This window comes from Borostomias antarcticus (assembly GCF_949987555.1).
Source record: "Borostomias antarcticus genome assembly, chromosome: 3".
NCBI classification, from domain to species: domain Eukaryota; kingdom Metazoa; phylum Chordata; class Actinopteri; order Stomiiformes; family Stomiidae; genus Borostomias; species Borostomias antarcticus.
The window spans coordinates 14,998,442-15,026,288 of NC_140236.1; the positions used below are offsets into that span (position 1 = coordinate 14,998,442).

General features: G+C 42.1%; 2 protein-coding genes across 3 annotated transcripts; both read left to right on the forward strand.

The window, feature by feature from the left end:
• Positions 1-315: 315 nt before the first annotated feature.
• On the forward strand, positions 316-19,873 carry LOC311307066 (sodium-coupled neutral amino acid transporter 3-like). 2 transcript variants are annotated; one of them, XM_084435814.1, is made up of 16 exons: positions 316-477; positions 6,332-6,501; positions 6,839-6,908; positions 7,074-7,189; positions 8,071-8,144; positions 12,309-12,401; positions 12,884-12,965; positions 13,114-13,196; positions 13,708-13,766; positions 15,205-15,321; positions 15,645-15,724; positions 15,987-16,087; positions 16,341-16,465; positions 16,764-16,908; positions 17,657-17,760; positions 18,010-19,873. In XM_084435814.1, the coding sequence occupies exons 2-16, from the start codon at positions 6,440-6,442 to the stop codon at positions 18,112-18,114; spliced, it is 1,416 nt and encodes a 471-aa protein (XP_084291940.1). In that variant the 5' UTR covers positions 316-477; positions 6,332-6,439; the 3' UTR covers positions 18,115-19,873. The 2 variants fall into 2 exon arrangements, with proteins under 2 accessions (XP_084291940.1, XP_084291941.1); XM_084435815.1 differs by lacking the exon at positions 316-477 and having other exon boundaries at positions 6,332-6,464.
• Positions 19,874-20,581: 708 nt separating this feature from the next.
• LOC311307257 (actin nucleation-promoting factor WAS-like) lies at positions 20,582-27,199 on the forward strand (the record flags this gene model as incomplete). The annotated part of the gene is made up of 10 exons (XM_084436054.1): positions 20,582-20,686; positions 22,020-22,160; positions 22,490-22,576; positions 22,872-22,968; positions 23,762-23,957; positions 24,338-24,380; positions 24,898-25,051; positions 26,184-26,626; positions 26,870-26,975; positions 27,141-27,199. 10 exons carry the CDS (start codon positions 20,582-20,584, stop codon positions 27,197-27,199), a joined length of 1,431 nt encoding a protein of 476 aa, XP_084292180.1.
• Positions 27,200-27,847: the final 648 nt, after the last annotated feature.

A 27,847-nucleotide genomic window follows, 5' to 3' on the forward strand; every position in this document is an offset into this window, starting at 1 on the left:
TTATGTAACGTCAGGTTACAGTAATAGCCTTACCATAGGCTATTCACCTCCAATGTCATTTAAATCCACAATAAGGGGCAATGAGTAGGCTAGTATCTAGGCAGGAAGCCTATAACCCTACCGTAGTTCTAAATAGGCTAAAAAAAGATTTCCCACTGAGCAATCCATCAAGTGAGATAGCAGCCCTCGCTTGTTTGTTTTTTTGACAGGGCAGGAGTGACTGTGTGACATCACAAGAAATCTGAGACCATCATTTGAACAGCCCTCCCTCTTAGTGCCTTTTGCTTACATTTGCTCCCCTCCCTATCCCCAACCCTTTCCCTTTAGGAGACGGTCCTCTCTCTCTCTCTCTTGGCTCCAAACTCGGGCCAATTACAACTCTGGAGCTATAAACAACACATTGGGCCAAGAAATAATTTCATTTCAAGATCCGCCTCACCATCTGAAGTTTTCTGAAGATCTCTTCTGAATTAAAAAGTAAGTTATTTGGTTGAGTGTTGTATTCACATGCCACGTGGGTCATACAAGAACCTGAGGCTTAAATACCAAGAAGACCATAGCTGTTATTGGTACAGTAGCATTTGTGGTACTTTGTCAATGTCAGTTTCAAAGCTTTGTTTTGTATTATATTTCAACACTTAAATAATTACAGAAGTGGTACATAATTAAGTTTATCTGCATGCGTTTCTCGCATATCGGTAGTATTGGTTTTCTAGTGACAGAGCTTGCAGTTTTGGAAGTATTTTTATTCCAATACAGATTGAGTACGTATAGCCTTGGTGTCACATGGCAAGTTGGAAGGCTCTTTTGTACATGGCCATTTATAGAAGTTACTGTCTAGTAGACTGATAGGTAGGCATAAGCTGATGCTCAATTCATAAACTGAGGTTATTTCAGAAACTACTACTAAGTTGAGTTATGCAAGTTCAGTCGTGTGAACTCAGTCCACAATACTCTGGGTCGTCCATGGACTCTTTGGATCACTGCTTATGGAATTACAATCTCACAATCACAAAATAAAACAAAAATATTACATAAGACGTACGTAACACACCTACGTACGTACGTATATAGCTTAATGGCCTTATGTTCTCTTTTTTTCCGTTTGGGCAAGAACCAGCTAGTCAGTCATAAACGCTGTTTTCTAATACTTTATTGCACATTAGCCACATTAGTACATTATGCCCCTCTCACAGGCATATGAGTACATTATGCCCCTCTCACAGGCATATTGAGGTACATTATGCCCCTCTCACAGGCATACGAGTACATTATGCCCCTCTCACAGGCATATGAGTACATTATGCCCCTCTCACAGGCATGTTGAGGTACATTATGCCCCTCTCACAGGCATACGAGTACATTATGCCCCTCTCACAGGCATATGAGTACATTATGCCCCTCTCACAGGCATATGAGTACACTATGCCCCTCTCACAGGCATATGAGTACATTATGCCCCTCTCACAGGCATATGAGTACTCTCACAGGCATACGGGTACATTATGCCCCTCTCACAGGCATATGAGTACATTATGCCCCTCTCACAGGCATATGAGTACATTATGCCCCTCTCACAGGCATACGGGTACATTATGCCCCTCTCACAGGCATATGAGTACATTATGCCCCTCTCACAGGCATATGAGTACACTATGCCCCTCTCACAGGCATATTGAGGTACATTATGCCCCTCTCACAGGCATATGGAGGTACATTTCTGCTGGTTTCCTTTCCAAACTGTTTCTTTACAGCTGCATGATCTCTGCAACAAGATTTCCCAGAAACCAAAGAAAGAGCAGATCTGATGATGATGATGATGATGATGATGATAACATTACAGGCTATGGAGTTTTCTATGACTCCAGGCTCAATACTCAAGATATGTTAATTTTCATGTATATGGTTCAAACACTAGGAATTTGATATATTGTTGTATATCCAAGTGAATTGGAAAACCAATTGATTTTCCATGCTATAGTTTTTTCCCACATTTTTTCAAAAATGTAATCTCTGACCAACACAATAGATTTACACATGGACTTCCTCCTGCACTCAGCGCGTTTCCTGGTTGGCTGCATTACAGCCACTGTAGTATCAGGTCTTCAACAGCAGTCAAGCTAGAGCCTGCCCAACCGCTTCCAAATACTAACGAGGTGCCATCATATAACATGAAGTTATAGGGTCACTTTAAGCCAGGGGCTGATAGAGAGAATAGGGACTGATAGAGATACATCCACTCATAGGGAAGCCCACATGTAGCCTACTTTAGCAGAGAAGACGTGAAAAAGGAGAGGAATGTTTGTTGGATGGGTGTGGCTACAGCCAATAGACACCTACTAGAATTTGGGAACAAATAATGACTTAATGTGGACATTAAAATCATTCCAGACGTTGAACATATTGATAACTCTAAAGATATTAGAACTGGAAATAAGTGGTATTTCAGCATAAACTCTCCTGAAAGCACTCACTTTCTCCATCACTTGCTCGCTCACTCCCTCTCTCTCGTTAGCTCTCCACCTCTTTCTATCTATCTCTCTGTCACACACACACACACATGCATACAGACATAGTGTATTTAGAGGAGGAGAGGTACAGTAGAACGATCAGTAGCTCTGAAAAATGATACATTGCCAGAAGACATATCTATAGGCATTGATCATGTGTTTTAAAATCCAGTCAAGAAGAAAGGGGCCACTGCTACAGCAGGATTCAAACCTACAGAGATACAAAATAGGGGCACTTTGGAAGATCATATGAATTTCATGTCATAATTTTGTTCCCACACTGCATGGTGGAGGACTGAAATACTCACATTTGAATCAGCCCTATTCTGAAAATTCCACTAGTACCTGTCTATGATTAACATCATAATGCTACGTGCATCTGATAGGTTACCTGCAGCTGTCGGTGAGTCATTAAATGTCACACTGCTCAGTAGACATGACGTTCATGTGTTATTTTGGCCCCTATACGACCCAGGTACGTTAGTTTGTGCGTGAGTGCGTTTGTGCTTCTGTTTGTTCTTCCGTCACACTCCCATGGGACACTTGCCACAGTTCATTTTTCCCATTGCCAAGTACATTTTACTTTGTACATCAAAACTATGCTTTGTGCTCAGAAAAAGTATAGTCTATTCTACTCATGGCCCGTCTACTTTCTAAATACACAGAGTTCAGAGTTTGAGGTGTTTAGTAGCTCTTTTGGTGTTTTTTAGGATTCTTATAGGTTAGTATTGAGGTTAGGTGCATTGTGGGTACAGTTATCATGAGTTATAGTAATTATATTTCACAACACAGAAAGTAGTTGGATCATGTTGGATAGATCAGAGATAGAGAATGGGACTATATGTGTCCAACAGTTAGTCATGCCCTCAGGACAGAAGTCTCTGTGGAGTGGGACAGGATGAAGAATTGTTCAGCACAGCTCAACTCAGCTCTATACATTTGAGTGTGACTTCACATGTGGCTTTCCTATATTACTGTTCGTTCAAAGACGGTCTTGTCTCTGGAAATAGTTCAACCTCTTCTAGAAGTTATCATCTGAAATGTCAAACTCAGTTATTAATGGAAGATCTAACCAACGACTCTCTGGCAACACTTATCCCTTGCCATGTTCTATGTGCTTATAAATATTACTGTACAGTAACACATTTCTTTCAAACTGGCAAACGTCAGTCAAAATAGCTCATTACTATCACAGACTTGGCAAATATTAGGCTTAGGACATAGAGAAACATACTGTGCAGATGGGATGTAAATGAACGTGTTTGTAAAGATATGTCCTTTGATCACTTTGACTTTCCCATGGTGAGCCTCACACTTTGTTGTCCTATTTAGAGTCCAGGCCTTGATTTTTAAAAAGCTATTTGAAAGTACTGATTGGTGCATGATTGCCTTTGTCTGACACAATGGAACCAATCGGCTTTTCACCAAGAAGCAAATCATTTCTTTACTGAACCTCCAGGCAGACTCAAGCAAACACTAAAGTAATTGAAAGGATTTCAAATAGTATTTTGACCCAGGTCAGGAAGTCATGCAAGGACACACTGATAGGCTGCCAGGTATTTTTTGTAGATAATCAGATCAAGAGCGAGGCTGAAACCAGCGTGTTGTTTGGAAATGCAGCTGTTACATAATACATTATAGACTGATGACACAAAGTCCATGAGACAACCGTTGGGGAAATTGTGGGAAATTGTGTTTGGTAGGTAAGATTTATTCTGATGACAAGATAATGATGATGATGATAATGATTGTAATGGTAAGAAACGATATAAAGAAAAGATATTACAACATAACTAACGTGAACATTTTTAACACAGATGAGGGTGATGATGACGATGATGATGATGATGAGAATGATGATGAAGATGATAATGTAGTTGGGGTATGCTATAAGTTAGCAGCAACTCTTTTCCTGTATATTTTGTGTGAGATAAGATGTCATGGTCTAAAACCTTCAGACCAACATTTGTGTCTCAGGACAAATCCCCCCCCCCTCTCTCTCTCTCTGTACCTGGCTGGTGTTTGTGTAGACCACATGTGATCAGAGTGCCAGTCAGTTCTTATCACACTCAGGTCTGAAACGGTGCTGCAAGGCTGAGATCCCCAGCGTCTGGCGGAGAGTTGCAGCTGGGTGAGATGTGGCCGGACTCCAAACAGCACTGGAGCCACATTTCTATTCTGGGGTTTAAAATAAACATTCTGGCTCATATATGAATGTGAATTCCAACGTCCCACATCATCGGTGCTTTTAGATCTTTTGTATATCTGTCAATACATAGGTTCTGTCCAAAAATGTTAACGGACAATCATGTTGTTTTAAGGGTGTAGGTAAAGTTCAGAAACAGAGAAACAGGTTATCCCGAACACTCTATTCCAACATCATGATGCAATAGACCATGGAATCCCAATAGATCATGGAATCCCTGTGTGTGTGTGTGTGTGTGTGCGTGCGTGCGTGTGTGTGCATGCGTGCATGCCTGTGTGTGTTCATGTGTGTGTGTGTGTGTGTGTGTGTGTGTGTGTACGGAGGTGTGTGTGTGTGTGCATGCGTGCATGCCTGTGTGTGTTCATGTGTGTGTGTGTACGGAGGTGTGTGTGTGTACGGAGGTGTGTGTGTGTGTGGGGGGGGGGGGCTAGTGGTGTGATATTGTATTAGCTAGTTGTGACTTTGTCAATGAAGCTGCAATAGACTTGCCAGGTCCCATACAGTATCTGAAGGAAGACTATACTCATTCAAAACACAGCAAATGCTACAGAATATAACGTGTAGCATTTCCTTCCAAAATGAGAGGGCACGTTTTGTCCTATAATAATAGCCTAAGTGTACTATACTGGTTATGTCAATGAAAGGACTTATATAAAGTTCAGATGAGGGTATTTGTTTAATTAAACAGTGTTTATTTTTGCCGGTCTCCCCTCTGCAGCAGAGGCTCTGTCCACCACTCATCACAACTAGCTCATCACAACTAGCTCATCACAACTCGCTCAACACAACTAGCTCAACACAACTAGCTCATCACAACTAGCTCATCACAACTTGCTCAACACAACTAGCTCAACACAACTAGCTCATCACAACTAGCTCATCACAACTAGCTCATCACAACTAGCTCAACACAACTAGCTCATCACAACTAGCTCAACACAACTAGCTCAACACAACTAGCTCAACACAACTAGCTCATCACAACTAGCTCATCACAACTAGCTCAACACAACTAGCTCATCACAACTAGCTCAACACAACTAGCTCATCACAACTAGCTCATCACAACTAGCTCAACACAACTAGCTCATCACAACTAGCTCAACACAACTAGCTCATCACAACTAGCTCAACACAACTAGCTCATCACAACTAGCTCATCACAACTCGAAAAAATCAACATCAAATGTGTGCCTGTGTGTGTGTGTGTGCCTGTGTGTGTGTGTGTGTGTGTGTGTGTGTGTGTGTGTGTGTGTGTGTGTGTGTGTGTGTGTGTGTGTGTGTGCTGGGAAATAGACATGTGTCTGACTGTACAGTACCGTAGCAAGAAGGCAACATGGCGAGTCCCTCCTCCCTCATGTTTACAGACTGCCACGTGGAGATTCCCTTGGTAGACAAAACCTTTATCATTATGTAACTGGATTTTTGGTATGCTGTGCATTCTTTGGTACTTTTTCTTCTTCTTTTTTTACTACCCGGTTTTAGATAGTACTATTTTGTAAATACACTGGCAAAAGTAATCTTCTTTGATATGTTATTACTAATCTTTTTGTCATTTTGAATAAGATCCAGATAATCTAATCCCAGATCTTTATCATCTTCTTCTCTATTCCAGATTACCTCTGTACACCCAGTGAGCCTTCCTGTTTGTCACCCAGTCAGTGAATAATCTGGCCTCTGTCTCAACACTCCTGCGTGTCTGTATAGCACCAATCATAACACTATGGAACTGCAAAAGCTTTCAAATGGTAACCACCACCATGACTTTGCCCCTTTGGAAGAAGGGTATGTTTCCTTTTTTGACTGAACACATTACTATCAAGCATGATTCATTACATTGATTTCCCTGTGTAGTACACTGGACTTATCATTCTTTCCATACAGTATATTAACAGCATGCTATTTATTGAGATTCCAAAAACGGGAAGGATGTCACGTTTGGGACTATTGAATTAATTGATTGTTGCTTTTTTCTGGGGTAGTAAATATATCCACGATGCAGCTGAATTTATGAGGGGGATATGAAGCATTATATTGCATGCCATTGGTTTGAGACACTGTTGAGAATAAACCTATGACAATTTTGCACCTGGTATTTTTCTGCCCTTGGGGAACACCACAGGGTTCCATCAGAGCAAGAACAGTTCCTGCCACACAAGAGTGACGGGACAAAAAGGCCTCAGTTTACAGATGTGAGTATGAGAAGACCAATAACTACCATAGCTGCCAGCCAATAATAACAATCAATACTGTAAAATAATCACTGTACTGTAGTCATAAGGAGTTCTTTGTCATGCTGACATTTCTTGGGATTTCATGAAGTCATGAGCAATGAAAACAATTTCTGCTTTTGTCAGTTTGAGGGTAAGACGTCATTTGGGATGTCCGTGTTTAACCTCAGTAACGCCATCATGGGAAGTGGAATTCTAGGATTATCATATGCCATGTCGAACACAGGGATCATTCTCTTTGTGTGAGTATCACTGCACACACACACATGCACACACACATGAGGTCTGTCCCTTCATGATTGGCTGAAAATACAACCGATGTGCGCCGCACCACAAAGTTAAATATAACAAGACCTAAAAAAGTTTGGAATGAATAAGTGGTTTTGGTATTTATATAGTGAGCAGGTTGTAGCAGGTCCTCACAACATAGTCTCACTCACACTATGCAACACAGAACAATGATATAAAGCTGGAAATGTTGAATTGAGCCCGACATTTACAGTATAATTATGATCACTGCTTCTGAATGAAGATCTACTGTAACATAACCCCAGCTCTTATTCCTGAACGTGCGATTTGAGACACGAGAGGCTCTTCTAAATCCGATTTCAGGAGTTAAATATAGTGTGGAGTTGGGTGGTGAAATGGAGGCCGGGCTGTTTTAAGCCCAGCCGGTGTATTTCCGACATGAATCACCAGGTTAAGGATAGAGCCCTCAGAGCCATTGTATCCATGTCTGTGATATGGTCGTTCAGAACCCATTTGCACGTGCTTGAAAATGGAATATTCAACATTAACTGTGTCCTTACACTGACGTTTTGCTACATCAGTAATAAAACTACTGCACAGACACAAGACAAGGGCCAAAATGCAGACCAAATTTTCTCACTAAAAACTAGTAATTGATATGAAATCATATTATGCAAAATCACTGTGTATAAAACAGTTTTCTAAAAGATGAAAACAATCATTTCAGAGGTAGGCAGAAGATACAGTGTATTATTTGGTGGTAAAGAGGTTTATGTGTAAAAACAGTATATTTTCCCCTGAAACCGCATGAATGCATGTGATGGTAATTATGCTGCATACTTGCACAAGTGTCTGAATATGTTTTGTGTTGCAGAATCCTGCTGATATGTATCGCCTGCCTGTCCAGCTACTCTGTTCACCTTCTGCTTAGAAGTGCTGGAGTTGTGGGTAAGGATTCCAAAATAGCATAAACAGAAATAGCCTGATATGCTGCCATCTCTCCATGTCAGTGTCTGGGCAGTGCTAAATCACAAATCAAATTAAATCAAACTGTATAGCACATTTCAGACATGAATGCAACACAATGTGCTTCACAACAAAATAAAATGGAATTAAAGCTGCTACGCAGCGATGAGGCGGGGCCAGGCAATTTCATGCAAGTTTAGGAGCAATAAGCGAGAGAAGTTGACAAGAAAGTTGACATTCCAATGTTCATTTTGCATCAGTTGAGGATTGAAATTGTAACCTCTGACACCAAGCAACATCCTCTATCTCACTGAGCTAATTAGCAACAACTCACGTTTGGCTTCACAAATTGACTAAGCTTGTCACCAGGGTGCATGATAAGAGGTTATAATCTGTTTCATCATAAAACACTGAACGTGTGATATATGTAAAAGCCCATGAAAAGATGTTTGTTGATTAAAGTATACACACTGAAACAAAGGATATAACAATAGAAGTTGCATCATATAATGATGGTATGCCCTTCAAAATGTGGATGAGTCGCTGAAGTGATCAGAGTCTCATAATATACAACAAAGGAAAGAGTACAATACTGTGTATTGTAAAACATGTTGATGCATTGTCAGCTCAATTTTGATGACAATCAGTTTGTGAATGAAAGTCTGAAGATCCAGTGTAGCAAGTTTGGTGTTAATTGATTGAAAAATGTGAGATGAGATATGTTTATTCATTTTTACAGGTTTTGTTTGCTTTTCTTCATAATTGAACATTAACTTCAGCAGCTGTGTGCTCAGTCAGTGGCCAATCAATGAATTTAGTCATTGTAATCCTCGGCGGGGGCTGGGTAGGGTTGCCAACAGCGATGTCTCCGATTGGTGGAGCTTGCGTTGGATTGTGGGTAGTGTAGTTTTCTCAGTATGAAGTGTTGGTTTCAGAGGACAGAATTAAACTTTTTTTTAATTTTTTTAACAATTTTTTTGATAAAATTCAGAAAAAAATCACAACACATCTACTCTTTCATGACAATTTTGCCCAGATTTTTCATGAACATTGGACATTTATTGAGCGAGAATTTGTAGTAAATGTACAGTATTGCTAATAGTAAAACATTTTGATGCATCATGCGCTCAGTTTTTGATATTTCAAAAATCTGTCAGGATCGTTTGGTGTGGGCTGTCTGATGATGCAGTGTGTGCATTTTGGTTGCAATTGGAAAAAAAATGTGTGAGGAGTTAGGTTTAGATATGTTCTTTTCCATTGACCGTTTGAGGGTATAATTCAGAATATTGTAAAAAAAAAAAAATTTTGACATAAAATTCTGAAAAAGATCACACTACATCTTGGATATGTTGCCGATATTGTCACTTTTTATGAGGATGATCAGACATTGATTTGGCAAGAATTCGTAGGAACTGTATACAGAACTGTTAACAGTAAAACATTTTGATGCGCTGTGGGCTCAATTTTTCATATTTAAAAAATCTGTGAGGATCCTTTGGTAAGGACAGTCTGAAGATACAGTATATCAATTTTGGTGTCAATTGAACAAAAAATGTGGGAGGCTATAGGTTTGATAGGTTTTACAGTTTATGAATAAATCAGAGTGATGGACTTCAAAATTCCTGCAAGGTCAGAGCGTATGAAAGTTTTGTCTCACTTGGGACTAGTGACATTTTTTGACACAAAGTTTTACAGTGATAGCACCTATGGCTGATTTGTTATGATTTTTTAAAGTTTTAAACCTTAGACTGTTGCTGTAGCGCCACCTTCAGGTTTATTGACCTACAATGCAGGTTGAGTACTGGAGGTATGTGCAAATTCTGGTGATTTTTTGTCCACGGGAAGTTAGACTTCAGTGGAAGATGGAGAATAATAATAATATAGGCAAATACAATAGGGTTCTGGCAGCTACGCTGCCTGGCCCCTAATAATAATATAGGCAAATACAATAGGGTTCCGGCAGCTACGCTGCCTGGCCCCTAATAAATGAAAACAAATAGGCCACAAGACTTTTTTTAAACAAAAAAGTAAGACATAAATAAAATACATATTCAAATAGTAAAAATAAAGAATGAAACTGATTGTAGAAGAGATTAACATGCTAAGAGCATCCAAAAGCAAGACTAAAAAGGTGTTTTAAGAACCACAGTTTGGTTCCCCCTCAAGCTTTCTGGCAGGCTATTCCAGAGGCTGGAGGGCATAAAAACTGTGGGACCCATTACTTGGGCCTACTGATATGCTGTATATGGGAAATGGAATTAAGAAACACCAAAAGTAATTTAGATAGTGGAACAAATGTGCCTGGTATTTCACAATATGGCGTTTAAGTGTTTTTTTTGTTTGTTTTGTAATTATTATTTGGGAGGGGTTGTGTTGTACATGCTAAACCAGGCCAGGTCCAGCCAGGCTTATGTGCGTGGCTGGCTTGTTTCTGTTCAGGACTGGTAGGACGGAAGCTAGTCATGCCACTGAAATAGCTGTGAATTGAAATGATATGGAATAATGTCTGATAAATTAAGAGAGGTCTTGTCGCCTGGACACATCAGTTCCAATGCTTCCAATGCTAATCCATCACATAGGAGAGGTAGGGGTACACAGGTTTCCCCTGTGGAGTGGAGGTGAGACTCCACCCCCTTGGGACAGAATGGGTCAGGGGCAGTGCAGAGCCCTCCGGGCAATTTCCATGCACCCACCAGACTACTCAGGGGCTGAGTTGTGGGGTCTGTAGCGTGGATAGGGGCGTGGTGGCGAGACTCCACCCCCTCGGGTCAGAGCAGTTCAGGGTTAGTCCAGTTACTTCCGGGCAATCTACATACACCCACTGGTGAAAACCGTGTGTCTCTAGCCCGCTCAGGGGCTGAGTTGTGGAGTTCAGGGCATGGATAGTGGCGTGGTGGCGAGACTCCGCCCGCTTTGGTCAGCGCTGATTGTGCGCAGTACAGTGACCTCTGGGCAATCTCCATGCACCCACTGGCAAAGACCGTGGGTCTCTAGCCCACTCAGGGGCTGAGTTGTGGGATCCTTGGCGTGGATAGTGGCGTGATGGCGAGACTCCACCCCCTCGGGTCAGAGCTGGTCGTGGACAGTATACCTCTCTCCAGGCCACTCACCTGCCCCCACCAGTGAAGACCCTGTGTCTCTAGCCCACTCAAGGGCAGAGTAGTGGGGTCCGTGGCGTCGTGGTGGCGAGACTCCGCCCACTCGGTTCATATTGGGTCGGGGGCAGTGGAGCCCTCTCCGGGCTACCCACCTGCCCCCACCGGTGAAGACTGTGTTTCTCTATCCCTCTCAGGGGCAGAGTTGTGGGGTGCATGGCGTGGTGGCGAAACTCCGCCCCCTCGGGTAAGAGCCAGTTGGGGACAGTGTAGCCCGTTGAGCAGTAGTCATAACTAGACCACCGAGGATCTGAAAAATGTGCGGTGTCATAGAGTTTTTGTTTTGATGTTCTGGGACCACTGCCTCTTGTGGTAGCAAACATAGAACTGCAGTTTCTGGGACCACTGCCTCTTGTGGTAGCAACATAGAACTGCAGGTTCTGGGACCACTGCCTCTTGTGGTAGCAACATAATTGCAGGTCAACAACACGACAGAGGAAGCCAGGGAGGGAGAGAAGGAGGGAGGGAGGGAGTGACAACCGGACATTTGCTATCATTGGTGCGCTGGCTTACAGCCACACACAAAAAAAGTAAAAATCTTAAGAGTCACCTGTGATATTTTGAATGTTGATCTGTATATTATGTACTCTTTGAATAAAAAATAATAATTAAAAAAAAAGTCAAAAATATATATCATTTAGCTAAAAGAAATAACAGAAGATTAGAGATTTGCCTAAATTTCCAAGTGCTGAAGAATCTAAATGATGTTTCTTGAGGAGGGGGTTTACCAGGGCACTTATAAGAGCACTTGGGAAAGTGCTACTGAACAAGGAGTGATTAACAATACTGAGCACTTCACCAGACATGCAGTTAAAAACTCCCTAGTGGGAATGGGGTTGACGAGGCATGGTATAAAATGTATTCAGTGAACATTGTCTATAAACATGCAATTTATGGGATTGCACCATTTATAAACCTTTCAGAATTCTCTTTAGCTTAGGTTCTCCCGTAGTAGTGGTCCGTAACATTATTTTCTCGTTGGTCTTTTCAGGTATTCGGGCCTATGAACAGCTGGGCCTTCGGGCTTTCGGACATCCGGGAAAGATATTAGCTGGCGTCATTATAACCCTTCATAACATCGGAGGTAAGTCCCTACTGACCTTTAAACTCTTACATTACAGCTGTGTCAGATGGCAGATGTGTGTGAGCTCTAATTACGGGGTTAGATTAAATTGTGTCTTCAACTGTGGAAAAACAAATGCAGTGTAGGCCTACTGTTAGCGCATCATAGTTGTTGACAAAAGGAATGTTTGCGAGCAGTTGGAACTGACTGTTTTGCACTACTTTGTTAAGTTAGGTGTAAACATGTGATGTCATGAGGACAACCACATGGGCACCCACATTCCTTGTATGTTCAATTTGCTGTCAGTTAAAATTGGATTCAGTGGTTTCGAACAGCTACCCAAAGTTTTGTGTGAAATTGCTCAATCTTAGACAAACTGTGGACATGGCATCCATAGGGTACCATCCAGGGTGGATATTTGTTTGTGTTTTTATGTTTGTTTTATGTTTATTGTAAAAGTACAAGCTAGCTAATCTGAATTAATGATTTCTTCATCTCCCCAGCTATGTCCAGTTACCTTTTCATTGTGAAGTTTGAGTTGCCACTGGTCATTCAAGCCTTCCTAGGCCATACAACTTCCTCTGAGTGAGTCCTGGTGACGTTCTCCATGTATAATCCAAAACAAAACATAGAGATACAAATACAAATGTATATTCATCTACAAAAGAATGCTTAAGTAACTTTGAATTAAATTAAAGAGTTTTGTGTTTGACTGAGTCTGTTCCCCACCTAGAGATTGGTTCATGAATGGAAATTACCTTATCATCATCGTCAGTGTCTGCATTATCCTCCCTCTTGCCCTGATGAAACAGCTGGGTATGTCACTGACCTCGCATCCTTTCAACTCCTCCTGTCACCTCACTGTCTATCAATCCCTGTTTAACTCTCACACTCAGCCATTCATAAAACTTAAAGGTAGACAGCAATATCACACTCTGGAAACTCTACAAAAAGTATGACTAGCAGGTAGTATAGTATAAATATATATTATACTGTAGGTATAATGTAGTATAAATTATATTGACATTAATGGATACATGTTATTAAAATTCCATAGAAAAACAGTAGCCTATGTTTCTGTATTTTGTACACTTTTTAAGCTAATCTAGAAATTACTCCAAAATTGCAATTGAAGAGGAATTTGTTTTTTAATTGAATAGCCTGAATAAGCAAAGGCTAAAGGTTTTGTGTTTACTCGTTGAACTGACATTAATGTACAGTGCTTGCTAAGAATATCATCCAGCAAATATTGTGTGTAAACCAGGCCATGAAAATAGTCCTGAGATTGTGGTTGTGGCTGTAACTGTGTTTTGGTTGGATCTTGCAGGGTATCTGGGTTACACCAGTGGCTTCTCCCTGACCTGCATGGTCTTCTTCCTGTCCTCTGTGAGTAATGGTCAGGATTTACTAAATCCTCAACGTTCCAAAGACTTCCTCTTTCTATCACATTCACTATTTATGAGCCTAGATATAAGCTACCCAACTTCACAAAGCTCATTCTGCTGTTGTCCAGTTTGTGAGGCCTTGTTCTTACTATAAGGTGTGTTATTTGCTAATGAAGGATTAATGTTGCTCGCTGATGTAATTGTAGACATTTCTCAGTTGACCATGCAGGTCATTAATGCCTCAATAAATGCTATTTGGTTGATAGTAGGGCTGTCAATTTAATGCGTTCATTAGATTAATTAATTATTCAAACATTAACATGTTAATAAAAATTAACACAAATTAATCACATTCATCAATTTCATCCAGCTGTACAGTAGGTGGCACAGTTGCTGCATCATTGCCTGATTTAACATTATTGAAGCAACAAACTTAATTTGAACCTGAATAACCCCTTTGGCTACATCACACAAAAACATATTTGCCTTCAAACCAACTCGTGGGGGCAAATGATCAGTTTGCTTGGCCCTCTAAACGGAAAGTTGACTTTAAAAAAAAAAAGGTGTGCGTGGTCATGTGCAATATCTGCAAGAAAGAGTTTGCATTCCATCTGAGCAGTTTTATCCTAATTTATCATCTCAATGCTAAACATGTTAAAAGCTGTCAGCCCCAGTAGCCTACTGTACTATTGGACTTCGCAACCCACACTCACTGAGAGCAGGCTCCGAATGAACAAGTCTACCTCTGAAAAATTGACAAACTCCATCGCAAAGTGGGTTGCTGTGGACTGCAGGCCAATTTCAAAGGTAGAGGACAAGGGTTTAATGGATGCATTTCAAATTGCTTCCTCCGGTGTAACTCACAACCCCTTCAAGAGGCACTTGTAAGTTACAAGTGTTAGTAGTTACAAAAATCCACCAGCTGTATGATATGGAAAAGACGACAAGAATGGAAGTAGGCCTACTTGCGCGGGCCGAATACATTGCTCTGACTAGGGATCACTGGATGGCAGTCAGTAATCACAATCACAAAGCCACAATAATGTACAGGTAATTTCTTTGAATTGAAATATCTTCATTTTGCCAGCAAAAAATGGATATGCCATCAATTTGCGATTAATCGTGATTAATTCATTACAGATCATGTAATTAATTAGATAAATTTTTTTAATCGTTTGACAGCCCTAGTTGATAGTTTTGTTGAATATAATGCATTTAAAACCCTGCAATCTTGCTGGAATAGATTCTTCCCAGAGTGCACCAGATCCAAGATACAGTGTTGAAAGATTCCAAAATGATCATGTTACATAATCCATTCACTAAAGTGGAGGGGATGTTACTGTAGACGAGACTTCCCAAGTTATCCAGGTTGTCAGCTTCGGTGTGTTGATCTGTACCTCTGACATCTCTCACCCTCTTGTTTTTGATCTATATCAAAGGTCATCTACAAGAAATTCAACATTACTTGCCCCCTCGAGGCATTCAGCAACTACTCTGTGAATGCCACCATCCCTGATGAAGAGTGCGAAGGCAAAATGTTCACCATCAACCCGGCGGTGAGCGAAAAGTTGTCCTCACTTTATAAACCATGGATATCATTTCTAACACAGCTTATTAGTGTTTATACACCGGTCCCGCCCATTGGCTCAAAGTGTTATCCGACCATATATGGTCAGGGGCTATTTAGAGACAAGGCTCGGGTCATTCAATATGTTAATGACTGTGTGCATCCCGTAATGTATCATGTTACCGGGGGCAACAGGTTGACCACGTGTGTTGAAGTTGTCCCCGTAGTGCCCTCGGTCTCGGTCGCTTCCTCAGGCATGGATTCCCTGCATGCGAAGCAGCTAATTTTAGTTAAACCTCTACACGGTTTCAGACGGCGTACACAATCCCCATCTTGGCGTTTGCCTTCGTGTGTCACCCTGAAGTGCTTCCCATCTACACCGAACTGCGCAAGTAAGTTGGTGAAGCCCAGAAGAGTTTCTGTCATCCTCCGACCCCACACATCACCGGACGCCATGATCCCATATGAAATATCATGCCTACACTCGCACATGCTGAACACTGTAAAACACAATAGTCCTCAAACGAGTATTATCATTGTTGGTCCTCTATTGAGGTCATGTACAGTATGATCAGACCCGTATCTCACTCATCAACAAGGTAACTGTGTTGTGCAGTACATGTATGATGTGTGTGCTCTCTGTCTCCATTAAAGCCCGACCAAGAGACGGATGCAGAATATCGCCAACGTGTCCATCCTCAGCATGTTCGTCATGTACCTCCTCACTGCCATTTTCGGTTACCTCACCTTCTACGGTGAGACCAAGTCCTCAATTAACTTATTTTTGTACTAAATGTATTTTATTCAACAATAAATGTATTTTATTACCATGTTTCTCCCGATTTGGTAGCTAGTTGTACTCAACATATTGTCAATTTGCCCCATTAGTCCTCAATGAGTTTATAGAAATATGCATAAATGCAAAACACCAATTGATTGTTATTTCAGCATTCACAGTGACTTGAATTGTATTCTAATGAATTGTGTGTGTTGCGTATGTGTGTGTAGTGAACACAGAATCTGAACTCCTGCACACCTATAGCAAAGTGGACCCCCTGGACACGCTGATCCTGTGTGTGCGTCTGGCCGTGCTGGTGGCCGTCACTCTCACTGTCCCCGTCGTGCTCTTCCCCGTAAGACATGTTCACTCTAATGGATGAGCCAGCCACACTTTGCATTCTATCTATCTATCTATCTATCTATCTATCTATCTATCTATCTATCTATCTATCTATCTATCTATCTATCTATCTATCTATCTATCTATCTATCTATCTATCTATCTATCTATCTATCTATATATCTATCTATCTATCACTATCACATCTGCACTGCACTGCTTAGGCTACATTCTAACCTGCCCTGGGCAGAGATATGGTGTAAACCTGCTAAATTCCTCTCATATTGGGTGGGTGTTGTCTGCTCCCTCAGATTCGACGTGCAATCCTTCAGCTCCTGTTCCCAGAGAAACCGTTCCACTGGATCCGCCATGTCGCCATCACTCTGTGTCTTCTCTTCATAGTGAACCTGTTCGTCATCCTCGTGCCCAACATCCGAGACATCTTTGGCATCATTGGTGAGCAGCTGGAAGTGATAGTACAGCAAAGTACAGTATAGCATATCAACTGTTCCACATGTTCACACTGAGCTGGGCCGGATGTTGCTGTCCCCTGTGCCTGGAACACCCTCCAGAATGACTTTGGCCTGGATTACACTATTGCGTTTTTCGGCGTTTCCCCAAAAAAAGACCTACGTTTGCGCCTAGCAATTACACTACCACGGCCAAAACGAAGCTCGAACCCGGAGGCGGATCGATACGGCCGGGACTACGTTTTGGCGCTCGAAATCCGGAGCTGCGTTCTAGTGTAACGGGGGGATCCGGAGGATTTTGGTTTGATTGGAATAAGTAGGCTATCTTTTTGGATTTGAGATTATTTTGAAAGCAGGGGAATGTGCATCAGACATGGAACACAAACGGGGATGGATGTTTTTGCTGGTGATTGTTGGCGTTAGTTGGATGGCTGGAGAGCTGCATTTTAAACTCACAACATTCTAGACTATGCTACTAGCCAGAAAAAAAAATACCCTTGACCTGTTTGATATGCTCTTTAATGGTGGTGTGATATGCATTTTCGGGTGTGTTAGTGCAATAAGAGATTTGAACAGATCTTATAAATAAATAATATATAATATAAAGATATTGGTTCAGTGTAATGTAGTTTAGTATTGTAGAATTACAATGTAGTACAGTAATGAAGGTCAATCAGGCAACAGACGTGCTGATGGGGAGTGTCAGGTGTTTGACTCCTCCTCTTCCTGTCCAGGGGCCACCACCGCTCCCAGCCTCATCTTCATCCTCCCCGGCCTCTTCTACATCCGCATCGTTCCCACCGAACAAGAGCCCATGAACTCCAGACCAAAGATCCAGGTAGCCTTCACCCGACATCGGTCCATCCATTCATCCCCCATTGATCCCCAATCCCCATTCAGACACTTGACCAACAAGTGTATTGAGCTCCTGCTAAATCGTATCCTAAGTGTGATGTCTAAGTGATGGCTGCTCCCTGTCCTCCCTGCTCATAACAGCACAGTCAATGAGAAACACTGTTTTAGTAAAATCAGGCCTAATTTTGTGAACTGACTCCAACCTCTTTTTTTTCATCATGTGTGTTTCCAGGCGGCTTGTTTCACGGCCATGGGCTTCATCTTCATGACCATGAGCCTGACGTTCATCGCCCTCGACTGGCTGAGCGGAGAGAAGCGAAGCGGTGGTGGCCATTAAAGCCCGTCGATCGACGTAGGGGGTCCGAACGCCAAGAACCGGGCGCGCCCCGTCGCTGCGTGCCACTCCTCAATCCCGTCCAGATTCAGGAGAGAGTTCAAACCACCGTCGAAAGGCTTGACCCACATTGTCTAGTGTTTTGCCACCCCGCGCTGTGGTAGAACAGGTTTGCCCACCAATTCAAATCAAACGCTTCTCTTCCATGGAGGCTAGAGTCTTTGAGGAATCCAGGATGCCACTTCCTTTTCGAGGTAGGAGTTCTTCGGGGATTGCAACACCGCTGAGCTGACGAATGCGTCGCCCATGGACACCCCTGAACCACACACACACACCGCGTGTGTCAGAGCGCTAAAGCTGGAGCTGTGAGCGGAGAGCGTCTTGTATGGAAGGTCACCATGAACGATCTGGAGGTTCATTATCTCTCTGAAAAGGGAAGTAACTGGAATTGCCCAGAGAAGTAGCATCTGTGACCCAAGTGCCAAATCAACGCCTCCACTGTTGTTTCCCTGTTAAATCTCAACTGTGATTTTATTGACCAGATTTAAGGGGGGGTGGGGTGGGGGGGCTGTTGCAGGAGACGTTTTAAGGGAACATTATTCAAAAACATATTTTCTTTGTGACATTTTACCGTCTATTAATTTCTATCTGTTCCCCTCAGCAGCATAGCTGAAGTAATTTACCGCTAAATGTTTACATAATTCACTCAATTGGCAACGATTCTATTTTTGACAACAATAATAATAATAATACAATCAAATTGAATCAAATGAAATGCATTTTTTTTCAAAAAGATTTATATACTTTCATGTATGTCACTTTCTTGCAAAATAATGTATTTTTGTCAAATAATTTATCATGGAGTAGTCATTGCAATCATTGCAACAAGAAAGATGTACAGTAATTGATATGTTAAGCTTATTCAAATTGACTTAATTGACAAAACCCTGTCTGTGTGACTCTGCAGTGTGGTAAACTGGACGAAGATATGCTGCCAAATATGAATTCAGAGCCGACATGAAATAAGTGAACGAGACAACTGTGAACCCCAGCTTCTTACCATAGTAGTGTATGAACCCCCACTTCTTACCATAGTAGTGTATGAACCCCAGCTTCTTACCATAGTACTGTATGAACCCCAGCCTCTTACCATAGTAGTGTATGAACCCCAGCCTCTTACCATAGTAGTGTATGAACCCCAGCCTCTTACCATAGTAGTGTATGAACCCCAGCCTCTTACCATAGTAGTGTAATTTAGTCCTAATTCCTCCGCTTGTTACACTTTTCACACTGATGTAAACATTAATTCACTGGTCATGTTCTGTATTGCCAACTCTGACATTCAACAATGCAATCGCAGAGCAGATGAACTAAGTTCTGCTGTTTCTTATTGGACTTGTAAGATTGATGTACTCATGTAAGGCATCACACACCAACTGGCCTCTCTCACTGATTTACATAATGTAGTAGATGAAGGGAACAAGGAATTAAGTAAAATATGGAGGGGATATGATAAGGCTGAAATGGCATACTCTTATGGAGAACATTATTATAATAAATGGATTATGTTAAGCTTATGGCATCCATTTGGATGGGTGACAGCTAGCGTAGAAAGTACATGGTTAAATGCTTTGGGAACACCATTATAGAAAGGTGACAGCTTTTTGTAATGGCACCAGTCTTTTTTTGCATAGCACATTTTGTGTTTGACATGGTACCATTGTGAATGGTATTCATTTTACAATAAAAATGAATGGTTGTCATTATATATATCAGGAAGTTCCTTCTTTGTTCATGCTTGTCGCAAACTGATTCAAATGATTGTTGATTCAAACTCACAGAATCATGCAATTAATTAATTAATGGCCCTTATGAAAGGGCCAACAAATGTGACAGCAGACAGGACCAAATGTACTGTACTTATTTCTGCTTTTGTTTTGGATTGAAGCATTTACCTAGATCTTAATGACAGGTGGTGTGGAGGTTCTGTAGGAAGTTCTTGGTGTAGTATTATTATTCTCATACAGTAAGTCAAGCTGCCAGCAGAGAGAAAATGTGTGATGTACAGTATACTGTATTCCCACCACCATTCATTTGTCACAGCTCTTTCATAACATAACCTCTTACAGTGTGTGTTGCATTGCGTCAGTATATGATATTTACATCACATATAGTTGCACAGAACCCTAAACACAGAACTCCAGTCATTCTAAGGACTCAAACCTGATCTACAACACCTTCATGGTCCACAGCTCGGATTTCGAATGTTCCTCATTCCGCAATGAAGAAAGGGAAGTTCTAACCTTTTGCGGTTGAGAACTTCCTGCTCTCTCTTGACTGTATTGAACTGACATCACGCAGCCCAGAATACGGAAGCCGTTTTCCAACGCCTGCCGTCTCCTCCATGAGAAGGTCTGAGGGGTTCTGAACATCCTGCCGTGCGTCGCCCTCCTCTGTCCTGCGTGTCAACATGAGCCGAGCATCAAGGTCTAAGGTGCAGGAGAACAGCCCGAGTGTCCTTCTGAGTGCTGAGGAGAACAACGCTCTTGTGCACCTTCTGGGGCGGAGATGTGTGGTGAGTCTGCGGACAGTGGTCAACACAGGACATTGTGGACAGGCCTGATTTTCTGTGATTTTAGCTACAGTAACAATCCTATCCTAAACTTACTTGAGTATGTCAGTAGTATGCTACTACTACATGTTGATTATTCAATGAATTACTGTAATTGATACAGAACTGCATTCATGTTTTGGGATTTTGGCCATAAAAGTGACATGTATGGAGAGGTGTAGAAGAAGAAGTTAGATTTTCTGGTGTCAGAGATAGAAGCTGTGCTAAAATGCTCCTATTCAGCTGAGACCAGCTAACTCTAGGCTATAGGAATTAGCATTTTCTATAAGCACATGCTGAGAACAGTCACGCCAGTTGTTATATGGGCGATGACTCATTGGGGAACTTACCAAGATTTCTTCCCCCTTCATGCTGTTTTAGAACTAAACAAACAGCAGCGTACACCCCCTGTGCTGTAGTAGCCTACTGAAGCAGGGCTCCAGTATCTCAAACTGCAGAAGTAAAAGCATGTCTTTTGGGGTGATGATCTCATGTGGTTGATTGAACCTCCAGTGTGACACAGATTACACAAAGAAGTCGCTATGCAGAGAGGAGCAACAGGAAGTCTAGCGAGAGGCCACTTCCGGGGGAGCACAGAGGATGTTGCCTGTATAGGGTATAGGTACAGGGTGGTCTCTTAGTTTTACAAGTCACTCGGCTCACGTTTTTCCCAAGATTCAAGATTCAAGATCTGTTAATTAGCCATGTATGGTTCACACATACTAGGAATTTGACTAGGGTTGAGGCATACGCTGTTGCAGATGACATAGGACAGGACAGGACAGTGCAAAGACATGACAGTGCAAAACAGCACAAAAAACAGTGCAAATACAAAATACAAAAAAACAGTGCAAACAAAATACAGTGCGATGTGCAAATTACGATGTATTAAAAAAGGGGTGAGGCACAAATGTCATATAGCCTACAGTAGGCTATATAGGCTAGGCTACTACAGAATGGAGTGTGGTGAGTGTATGTACTGTGAGTGTGCAGATTTGTACAGTAGAGTGTGATGTGGTGGATGAGCAGTGTTAGGTACAGTGTGTGCGATGTTGGGGAGCGTGGAGCATCAATGTGCTCTAGCAGGGCTGAACGCTAGTTGAACACTACTTATAGCAAGAGACGTTACGTGTACGCCCACAGCTTGGTGTCTTTAGAGGAATAAAGAGATACCCAAATTCCTCCTGCAGGAATGTTGCTATCGATCGAGATATCAGAAACGCTAACCATTCAGTTCATGTGAAACACTGTGCAATTTGTGTGCGTTGCTGTGAGAGTGATCCCGACTCCCATGCAGACACTGTCGACGGCGGTGGCCCAGCTGTGGATGGCCTTGCCTCACAGCCCGTCTCAGTGGAGTCTGCAGCACATCGGGGTGGTGTGCTTCGTTAAGGACAACCCGCGACGCTCTTACTTCATCAGTCTTTTCGACATAAAGGTTCTACTTTACTTTTCTTCTTTGCCTTACTTTATCTTACAGTCTAGCCTGTTAAAGGTGCAAACTTCTCATTGGATTGTACCCATGCAAAGCTCATCTACAGCAGCTATTCAGTGGATACGATGTTCTGATGCACCTTGAAATATTTGTATACTCCCTTTGAATATTGTGCATCTTTATTATTAAGATATGGACTGAAGATGGACAGACCCACACAGAAGGAAGCCCTAAACAGATGTAGGGAACGTGTCGTGACTACAGCCTGCGTCATCCCCGGGCAGACTGGGACTGTGATAGTGTGTGTTTGTACTGTGCTGTGCTCTATCTAGGAGGGAAAACACATCTGGGAGCAGGAGCTGTATAACCAGCTGACATATCACAGCCCACACACCTTTTTCCACACCTTCACTGCTGATGTGAGTAACACAGTACTGAGCACGAACAGTATGTCCTCCCACTGAATTCACATGACTTGAGCTTCAATACTAAATAGACTGTAAGATCTACATCAAAAACACTGATGAAATGTGTAATTGGAAAAAGGCAATTGTTTTTCACACAGAGTTTTGATCACTATTGGGTTTATTTGTTCCAATTAAATGTTAATTTTTATATAGAAAGGGCATACAGTATAAGGATCTGTCTCTTTGTGTAACTGGCCCATCTGCATAATTGTCTGATCAAGCAACCTTATGTGATCCGGAACCACAGGATTGTCAAGTGGGCCTCAACTTCTCCAGTGAGCAAGAGGCCGAGGACTTCAGATTTATAGTGGAGGAGAAGCTCAACTTAAGAGCCAACCGTCAAGGCAAGCACCTACTGTATTCATATTTTGCTACTCTTGCACTGTGGCTTTAGCACTAGATTATGCTCTTAGTCACTTGTTTAGAAAGGAGATGCGCTTGTAAGTTCTGTTGAGTTGTAGTACACTGACTTCTTATGTTAAATGCAATTATTGTAAGCCGCTTAGGATAAAAGCGTCTGCTAAATGATTGTAATGTAATGTAATATACAGTAATGCAAGTGAAACCCTCACCCCAACATTAAACATAACGCTGGACTCCACTGTACATCTGGCAGTACAACCCCTAGTGATACACAAGGGTTACGTCTGAAATGATAAAAAAGCAAAACACTGATGACAAATAGTATGAATTGCAAACTCTTTTTCAACCTGTTTGCTCATTCACAGGAAGAAGACCAGCAAGCCATGGTACAGTAGGAATTCACACATTTCACTTGACTAAAACCCGATGAGAATTTTTATTTATTTAAATGACCACCACAACCCTAACTAGTGATGTAACAATGCCGATGAATCAGACACATAACAGAGTGATCCAGCAGTCATTTCAGACACCTCTGGATGCTCGTATGCCTTAATCAATAGGCTTGCTTTTCTCTGCACAGAAAAAATAGGACTACCACCATTACCTGCACCAAACAGTAAGTGCTATTATCAATTCAGTTGCAATCAATTCAGTTACGTTAATGATCAAAAGTGTAAAACACAGTCTGACACATGACGGTGATGAATGGCATACAGTAGGTTTGATGCTCACAATACTCACCAAATCTCATCTGTATTTATGGACCATCAGCGCCAGTAATGCATCCTGGGGGCATGGCGACCGTGGATATCCAGAACCCTGACATCCTGGCATCCCGCTATCGCTCCCCTGCCCTACCCACCCCCTCCTACGCCGGCATGTCTTTTAAAGGCAAGAAGGAGAAGAAAGGAAAGAAGAAGGGAGCAAGGCTGACCAAGGCTGACATAGGAGCCCCTAGTGGCTTTATGTGAGTAGTACCTCACACTACTACACTGTTGATTTATGAGTACCTCACACTACTACACTGTTGATTTATGAGTACCTCACACTACTACACTGTTGATTTATGAGTACCTCACACTACTACACTGTTGATTTATGAGTACCTCACACTACTACACTGTTGATTTATGAGTACCTCACACTACTACACTGTTTCATCATATTGTTGATTTTCTAAATGACTCCACTTGGCCCTTTACTTTCTCTCTGGATACCTTTGAATTACGGCTTAATGGATGCATAAACATACCGTTAAAAGTTCCATTCAAGTCAGTTCAAGTTCAATCTAAATGTATCTATTCTTTCTGAATGTAATATTTTCATCTCATTGTTTCCTGTTTGCAGGCATGTGAAGCATATTGGATGGGATCCTAACGCAGGATATGATGTAAGATGACACTGTCTGTAAAAGCTCATGTTTTAAGATTATTGAGCATGAAATAAGATCAGTCCTGCCATTTTGCTAAATCTGTTTTTGTCATTTTTAAATGTACAACTTTTTATTTGAGAATATTGACCCAAAAAAGTGAAGCATCACCTCACAATGAACTCCTTGACCCCTTGATTGGCCCTCAGTAGCTCCTAAGGTTTAGTTTTGTGGTGGATAGAGCATTGGCTCGTACAGTAGTCTAAAACAAACAAAGTTAACCATAATTGTAAATGTAACCATATATTTAAGGTTCTGGCGATACCCACTGAATTCAATTGGTTAGATTGGCAAACAAACCCATCAGTTTACAAATGGAAGTGGACGTTATAGACGTTACTTGTTTAGAGACTCTGTATTCAAAGTGTATTTTAGGGTACAGATTCCTCTCAGTATGTGACTGCAGAGAAGCTCAGGCCTTCATAAACCAGACAAACAAAGAGTAAGAGTTGACATGGTGACAATTCTCTGATTCTAGACGACTAACCTGGACCCGGACTTGAAGAAGCTCTTCTCGTTTGCTGGGATCAGCGATGACCAGCTGACAGACGCAGAGACCTCCAAGATGATCCATGACTTCATCGAACAGTCTGGGGGGATGGAGGTCGTCAGGGAGGAAATGAGGAAACAAGGTTCATGCAGTTTCTCAGTCCTTCTTCAAAGTGAAAGTTGTAGATTCCTATTTACAGGTAAAGCTTAAAGGGGCAGTGTGCTATTTTGGACATCTAGCCCTATTTGTAGTCTGTCTACCATGAATTTGAAACATAGAGACCATACAATGTAATTTCACTGATCCACGGGAAGCACAGGGTGTATTCTTACCAGTCTCAGTATGCTATCCTGTGAAATGTAGCGCAATTCTAATATTTTGACATGTTTGGCATGTAATGCCAAACACCTAAAAATATTCAGATCGCAATACATTTCACAGGAGAGCATACTGAGACTGGTAAGATTACATCCTGTGCTTCCCACCTTGGAAAAGTAGACTACATTTATCATAGATTTTCCCAACACATTTACGGGTCCCCATTGACTTCCATTGTAGCCCAATGAGAGCCTGCCAAAAAAACGCAGCAAGCTCAATACTGGAGGGAGCAATGAAATCATGGTCTCTTTATTTCAGGTTCATGGTAGACAGACCAGAAATCGGGCTAAATAGCTCACTACCCCTTTAATACTGTTTTGGAAATAACCTGAAAGTCAAGTTTATGACTGGGGAAACAAGTTTCTGGCAACCCTACTTCACTTTGTAGAAAGGCTAACTCTCTAGTGCTGTCACAACTTCAGCTTTCTATAGGCCTAGACCACATCAATAGAATTTTCGGTCACTAGGGCAACTGGTCCAAGCAAACTTCCTGTTTTGAAAATGAACATTGCATGAAATGGTTGTTTCAAAACAGGAAGTTTATATGGACCAGATGCTCTAGTGACCGAAAATTTGAAATTATCAATTAGAACACTTAAATAGCAACGAAGAATGGTAAATGGTAAATGGACTACACTTATATAGCGCTTTTCCACCTTAGCGGCACTCAAAGCGCTTTACAATGGCCTCTCATTCACCCATTCACACACACATTCACACACCAATGGCGGTAGCTGCCATACAAGGTGCTAACCTGCTCATTGGGAGCAATTTGGGGTTAGGTGTCTTGCTCAAGGACACTTCGACATGTGGACAGTCGGAGCTGGGATTCGAACCGCTGATCCTGAAGAAGAAGAAGCTACAATTCACAAAACAGCTGTCATGTTTTATTCCAGGGACTGCACCCAGCCAGCCGCGAGGTCGACAGGGCCCCCTCCCCCCTCTCCCTGGGGGGTCCTCTGGACGCTCTGGCCCTCTGCCGCCCATCCCTGGAGCTCCTCCCTCCAGAGGCCGCCCATCCCGCAGCCCCCAGCCCCCTCCCAGCCGGGGCCCTGTCCCGCCACCACCGCTGGGGGGCAGGAGTGGAGCTCCACCTCCTCCACCCCCTCCTCACAGCCGCTCCGCTGGCCCGCCTCCGCCTCCTCCCCCGCCCTGTGCTCCCTTCTCAGGGGGCGGACCACCACCGCCACCCCCTCCCCCTCCCCCACCCCCTCCACCTGGGCCATCGTCGAAGCCAGCGACGGATCTTGGGAGTCGAGCTCCACCCAGCGCAGCCCCAAGCGGAGGTGGCCGAGGGGCTTTGCTAGACCAGATACGCTCAGGAACCAAGCTAAAAAACGTAAGATCAACCACATGTTTTTGTACTTGCAAAAATGGTCGCAACTTGGAATCCTTCCTTTCAGAATGTGTACATGGAAATGGCCATTTGTTCTTAGACACTATTGTTTTTCATGTACCCTACTCCCAATGGTCAACCACTTTACTTTGAGATAAGCACAGTAAAATATGATGGTGTCAGTATGAATAAACCTGTGTTTGTGTGTGTGTGTGTGTGTTTGTGTGTGTGTGTTTTGTGCCTCAGGTCACAGACTGTACAGACGCTGCCCCACAAGAAGAGTCAAATGTGGGAATTGTGGGGGCGCTGATGATGGTCATGCAGAAGAGAAGCAAAGTCATCCACTCCTCAGGTACAATAACTAGAATTGGCATCTAGTCTTTAGGTACAATAACTAAGAATAGAGCTGCCATCCATTCCCCAGGCTCAATAACTAAGAGGGATGCCTGAGTGAAGGACTGTCTGATATCTTCTTAGGACATACCTGTATTTGTTCATGGTTATCTTTTACCTGTAGATGATGAAGAAGACGATGGCGGCGATGAGGATGAAGATGATGATGAGTGGGACGACTGATTTCAGAAGCTTCTCTTTTTCTTCTGCATGAATGTACAAAAACAAAGCAATCATTGCTGTCAGCAGTGCTGTATACTGTACATGTAAGTAAGGCCGCCCCCTGCTGATGAGTCAGGATGGGGAAGATGTCAGCATGTTTCTACTGCATCAGGGTCATCACCTATAACAATAAAGAGACTTGACATTATGATCAAAGTTGTGCTACTATAATAAAATAATGTAAATCAATGTCAATGTAATAATGATAATAATTATAATGTAAATATCCTGCAACTGCCATTTTATTACCATGACTTACCATGTCATATATGAATGGCACAAAGACTATCATCATGGTATTAAATTATGATTTCAGAAATTACATGAAATAACAAAGTGACAGAACAAAAAAATTTAAAAGGCCATACATATAATAATAATAAAATAATATTTATTATAAACAACCATATCAATGTAAGCTATCACAAACACGTCTACAAATAAGTAAAGAAACACTGTCGTTGTTCAGTGTCAATATCAACAGCAACAGCAACAGCAACAGCAACAGCAACAACAACAACAACAACAACAACAACAACAAACACAACCCCAAAAAGAGTGAGACAAATAAAAGCTCAATACACAGTATTCCTTGTCAGAGTGGTTGTG

Excerpts from the sequence above, each read along its gene's own strand:
- LOC311307066 (XM_084435814.1), top strand. The coding sequence starts at position 6,440 with ATGGAACTGCAAAAGCTTTCAAATGGTAACCACCACCATGACTTTGCC. Across the intron at positions 6,909-7,073 it reads AAAGGCCTCAGTTTACAGAT|TTTGAGGGTAAGACGTCATT; the intron begins GTGAGTATGAGA and ends TGCTTTTGTCAG. Across the intron at positions 13,767-15,204 it reads TGGTCTTCTTCCTGTCCTCT|GTCATCTACAAGAAATTCAA; the intron begins GTGAGTAATGGT and ends TCTATATCAAAG.